We start from the raw sequence: 5,665 nt of genomic DNA on the forward strand, positions 1-5,665 counted from the left end.
AGTGACTGCCCTGTAGGAGTGTGTGTTGGTGCGCCGCCCCCCCTCCGGTGATCACAATAAAGACACTTTGTTGAAGACACTGTGGCCCCTCCTCATTCCTCAGTTTCACAGCCCACAATGGCTAGTTTATAACCATCTGTAACAGGGTAGCATTGCAGTCAAGGCTGGTCAGCAGCAGGAAAGCAAACCCAGACACAGAAGCTGCAGTTTTAAGCACAAAGCAACACTTTAATTCAACACAACAAACAAAAACAAAGAAACAAAAGCACAGGGGCCAAAATAAAAGGACAGATCTGGACAGAAACACTACTGTTCAGGCTGGGTGTTCACCTTCACATCTCAACCACTCACCGCAAACTCCTCCACCAAACAAAGGACTTAGCTTCCTTTTTATACCATGTGGCTGTGACTTGATTGATGATCACCACACATGTATCTGCCAAATTTAAATATAAACACACCCACACTATTTACTTCCGCCATGCCACACCATCTAATTTGCTATTACTTTCAAGATATAAATGAATCCTTTAGATTGTCATATGACACATCCCTGGAAGAAGAATGATGGTGCACAGAAACTCATGCCACTCAATGGGATAAAAACGCTTTTGTTTTCTTCCCTTGTCTTCTCTTTGATTGTTGTTTGAGTCCTCTGAAAAGAAATGCGGATGTTAAACAGCCACACATTCTGCACATGGCATAATAATTATTTTATCAGATTAACAGGAATAGTTACGAACAAGAGAAAGCCTGACCATCAATACTTGTCTGGTTGGTTGATCCCAAGACTTCATTAATTATTTCTTAAAGGATGCCAATGGCAATCAACATGGCTTGGTAATATATTCCATATACTCCTCACTCTTTGTATAAACATATGGTTCAGTTTAGATATTAAAAAGTGTATTCTTGTCTACCAGAAGGGTTTGTACCAGAATTAAACAGTTAGAATGCATGAGGCAGTAGTCTGCAGAGCTGAAGACAGGAGAGGAGAGGAAAGGACTCGTGGAGTTTTATTCTAGAGCTTCTTTTTGTTTTCCTTTTCCTTTTACTGTGCATTTGTTTTGTATTTGCAGACAAGCAGCAGCTACCTTCCGTGTACAGTACACTGATCTGTGAGCAAGACTACCCTGGAGAGACCACTGCTCTATGGAACAGCTTCAATGCTTCAAACTTAACATTTGTGTTTCTATTTTTTTGTTAACTATTTTAGATATTTTTTCTATGAAACAAGAAACAAACCTAATTTCACTATTTTTTTTTGTATGTAGTTGTGTTAAAAAGTGTCTCAATACACCACCCCCTGGATTGCTATAAAGAGCAGCAGTATTTAAAACTACAAAGTACATATCAATGAACTAGACCCTTGAGATCTAACAAAAACATACCGTTTGTTTAAAAGCCTATCAAGAATCTTCTTCACCCTCTTGGAATTCGGCTTAAGACATACTTGCTTCCCAGTCTTCTTAAATGTGGCACTGTCATCAAATAATGAACAAATACATTTTTCAGATACTCTTTTTTCCTAGATTGTCATATTAATAGCTAGTCTTCATCCTACAGTAGAAAGAAGATCACAGCCAAATGACTCCTAACTTGTTTAATGAATAATGCATAAAGGGCATGCATTTTTGCTGTATATTTGAATGATTTATTTGTTTTTGAAGCTTCTAAACAACATTCTTCTCTTTCCTTCAAGAGGCAACAAACCAAGCTACTAGACTGTTCCCTTTGTTAATATAATTTAGTCATGCAATTCATAAGCCAAATTCATTGATAAACACACAAAAAAAGTACACAATAACTGAATATCTATTTATTTCAAATATTTAACAGTTTCTTTAAAAGTTGTTTTTCTTTTGAAGTATCTGGTTTTCAGATGTGTTTTCTAAAGTTAATTCTAAGCATCTAACGTTTGAATACATTACTTCCAGTAATTATCAAATATAAGGCGTAAATTACTTTAAAAAAAGACTGCAGTAAAAAGATGCAGTACCGGCAAAGAATACTGGAGACTTAAGCTCTTAAGGAGGTGAAACTTTACAAAATGAACACAGCAGACAAGGCTACTGGTTTAACTACACATACGCACCATTACCCCAATATTGGACTTTAAAGGAGCACAGATTTTCAATGAAATTATGGTAAATAAGAGCTGTACAAACTTTGTAAATTGTGTGTAATGTATGTATATTTTTTTCTTTCAGAAACTGGACTATAATACTTAGAAAAACTACTTACATGATTTCAACTTGGTCACAGGTGATACTCTTCTGAAAAACCTGTATATTGCGAATGAGTTTAGTTTTGATAAAATTTAATCCTTTTCCAATGCAAAGACATTTCTGACCAGAGGAAACAATTCTTCCTGGAAAATAAAAGGTTGTGTCATAAGGCATTGCATGATCTAAGGCCAGACATTGACACAAGTGTGTTTTATTTATGCTTTTGTTTTATACAGTATATCCAAAGCAATAGCACACAATCGCCACACTCTCCCCAGGTAAATCTGATTTAGCTTGGAAGCTAACATCAATTTTATATCACCAATGATATGCTGTGCTAAGGAAGACTACCAGTTCAACACCAATGTAATTTAAAAAACATTGAGACAGTGAGTAACCACATAAGATGACTCTCCTGGAAATACATGTGAATTCCGGTAATGATTTTAGCTTATTGTCATGGTAATAACATGAAATGACATTCTGTGGCAATATTTTACAACAGGTGGATTTGCTCCTAATTAGACAAGGCAATATTTCACTATAAGGACTTTTCAGATACTCGTATGCATTAAAACAAGTTATGTTGTATCCTTAAGCTCAGGTAAATACTGTGGGGGGCTTCTTATGAACCAACATTAGTTACATGGGGTTCGTGCCAGGTAAGTTTAGATAGCAAAGAGCATATTTATTGTAGTGAGCTTTGACATCAAAATCATTTACTTCACTTTTTTTTAAAGAATGGAAGTCTAAAAGTTAAAAAAAGTTGTTTTTCCTAAATAAAGAGCATACCTTTCCTTCCCATAATTCGGGTTCAAAGCCATTTCATTTTTTGTTGGCTGTGGATCAATATCAAAACTTAACTACAGCTGCACAAGCACAGCACTTCACAGTCATGTCCTCTCTCTACACAGTAACAGTAATCGTCCCACATGGATGAGTTTTGACTACATGAAGTATTAAGTCATGATGCTTACCTTCAGTTATTGCAACCAAAAGAAGAAGAGCACAAAGAGCAACTGCAGTTATTTTCATCTTTCCCCCAGGGTGAGTAGAATAGAAATGAGAACAACAAGCCACCTGTACTGTAGCGCAATGTGCAACTTTCACTTTTGCTTTCCAACAAGGTCAGAATATTTGTTTTTAATTAAGCTGGAGACATAGGAATGTGTAACCATTTATAAATAACCTTGTGTAAGATTTAAACTCACATAAACATTTTTTTATTTGTAATTCTTTGGCTAGCTTAAGTGATAAATATCTGAAGCAAATGGAATCGTGTAACCGGACCGATGTAGACTATTATGAAATTATGAAAGATGTAAACATCAAGTGCTGTATAAAACAGGCTTATTTAGAGACCTTTGTTGTAGCGGGATGAATGAAATAAGGACTACAGCCTGTCTCTGGAGCACAGGTAAATATTGCCTTCTGTATTTTCCAAACTGTCAATAAAGTTTTTATTAACTTAAACCTTATTATATTTGAGCAAATACTTTGGGTCAATCTACAAAATAAGACTCACTTATGTGAGGCAGTTAACAGAATGGACACACTGGGACTTGGACATTCCAGTGCCTGCAGCCTTGAAGATAATAATAATTCATTTAACTATTTATCTGCCAAGCAGTTTAAAAAAAAAAAAATACATAAAAAGGTTTATTGTGTTTGTGCAGGTCTGCAAGGTAGGGAGGGCGCTTCACTGTAAAGAAAAAATAAATAAAAATGTCTTGAGATATTTGAGGAAACATTTCCATTATCCAAGGATACGTTTCGTCTGTCCTGGAAAAGCTGATGTTTCCCCTTTTCTGCACTTTCCCTACGATGATACCTGGGTAACTTGCGGTTTCCTTAAGCATAGGAAATAGTTCTCTTTGCCTGGGTAACACTTCTCATTCATTATTGAGTAAGATATTGAAGAAAACTGGACAAGTGATGGCAATGAAGAAGTGGATCCCCTTGATGTATATTAAAAGTATGTGTACAGTAAATGTAATAACCTCCTAGAATTGCCTGAATAACTCCCATCTATAGGTAAGGTACTGCCAAGCACTGAAACAATGAGGGTGTTTCTAGATACAAAAGAGGATTCTGTTCTCAGTGAATTATTGGCTTCATACTCTTGTAAATTCATGTATTGCTGACACACAGCATATTCAAAATGTAAGCTCATGTGGTGTTGACGCATGTAATCTTTCTTGTGACCTCAGATTCTGTTTGCAATGGAAATTTCAGCTCGATGCCAAAGGACAGAGTCACTGCTCTGTGAGTCGCTCACTCACAGTCTATAATTAATCTATATCTCTGTTAAAAATGTAGTTAGCAGAATGGATGTCTGGTGGTCATTTCAATCAATCAAATTTAATTTGCTGTATATAGCGTCTTTCATGCCAAGGCATCCCAAAGCACTTCACAATAAAAACAAGTATACAATATAAAAAATAAAAACATCAATATTAAAACAGTCAAAATAAGTACTTAAAAAAAAAAAAAAAAACCATAATAAAAACAATCTAAGCAAGCAATAAGACCCGACACAGATGGCATTACACGACATGGTAAAGCCCAATGTGTCCGGTCTTATTGCTTATATACTTCAATGTTTAAGCACAATTATCTATAATTTTTATTGAATTTATTTAAGTTTTTTATTTAGGTGTCCCTCTTCCTTTCCAGGCCTGGGGCAGTTGAGGATGGAATGGCCCCTCTCCTCTCAGAACGGGCACCAACTGGATGCCTCCACCAGGTGGAAGTATTCGTCCCAGCGGCCCCTCCTGGGCGCTGGACGCTCGTGCTGCTCCCGTCTGGGTGCTGGACACTGGGGAGGTTGTTGCTGCTGTCGCGGCTGCTGCCTTCTGCTGCATTTTCCTTTTTATAAATAATTTAAAAAAACGCAATTTGTTGCTTCCTGGTCCGGCTCCTGGAGGCATTGTTTTCCCACGCAGGACACCATGTGACACAGGATGGCTTGAGCGGTGACGTAAGACCCGGAAGAAGTGCAACAACAACAAAAAGGTGCGGGGCTGAAACTGAAGCGCTATGGCTGCGCTCGGTGTTTTATTAAATAATAAAGAAACAGTTTAAACAAAAAACACAATATCAAAGAAAAGGGCTCGTTAGCCAACAAAACATACACGAACAATTATGGTTTCATGTAAACAATGAGGATTGGGCACCCCGTCACAGTAATATGTCTGTATATAAACACATTTCTGTTCAAATGTCCGTTTATTTAATGTTTCGGTTGTGTAGATGCTTTATATGACGTTCCTGAATAAAACTACGACTTATATTCAATTGTTTGACCTTTCATTATAATATTTATGTTGTTTTTAATACACCAGTCAAATTGACCGCTCATGGTTGTACTAGATATGCATAAACGCGGTCGTTCTAGTTTTAAACTGTAGCTTACAGTAGTTCCATTCCTTTCAACA

At 36.7% G+C, this 5,665-nt stretch overlaps 1 protein-coding gene across 1 annotated transcript; it reads right to left on the reverse strand.

The window, feature by feature from the left end:
* Positions 1-202: 202 nt before the first annotated feature.
* Positions 203-3,408, reverse strand: LOC117403534 (C-X-C motif chemokine 11-1-like). The gene is made up of 4 exons (XM_034005704.3): positions 3,206-3,408; positions 2,245-2,371; positions 1,392-1,481; positions 203-655 (listed from the first exon to the last, which is right to left on the reverse strand). The coding sequence occupies exons 1-4, from the start codon at positions 3,261-3,263 to the stop codon at positions 592-594; spliced, it is 339 nt and encodes a 112-aa protein (XP_033861595.2). The 5' UTR covers positions 3,264-3,408; the 3' UTR covers positions 203-591.
* Positions 3,409-5,665: the final 2,257 nt, after the last annotated feature.

Source organism: Acipenser ruthenus, chromosome 1, assembly GCF_902713425.1.
Source record: "Acipenser ruthenus chromosome 1, fAciRut3.2 maternal haplotype, whole genome shotgun sequence".
In the NCBI taxonomy this organism is placed as follows: Eukaryota; Metazoa; Chordata; class Actinopteri; order Acipenseriformes; family Acipenseridae; genus Acipenser; species Acipenser ruthenus.

Bases quoted from the DNA above. Each gene is read 5' to 3' on its own strand.
- LOC117403534 (XM_034005704.3), bottom strand. From the start codon at position 3,263: ATGAAAATAACTGCAGTTGCTCTTTGTGCTCTTCTTCTTTTGGTTGCA. The intron at 2,372-3,205 runs GTAAGCATCATG...TTTATTTTCCAG, and splicing joins TTTGGTTGCAATAACTGAAG to GAAGAATTGTTTCCTCTGGT. The intron at 656-1,391 runs GTATGTTTTTGT...ATTTCTTTTCAG, and splicing joins GATAGGCTTTTAAACAAACG to AGGACTCAAACAACAATCAA.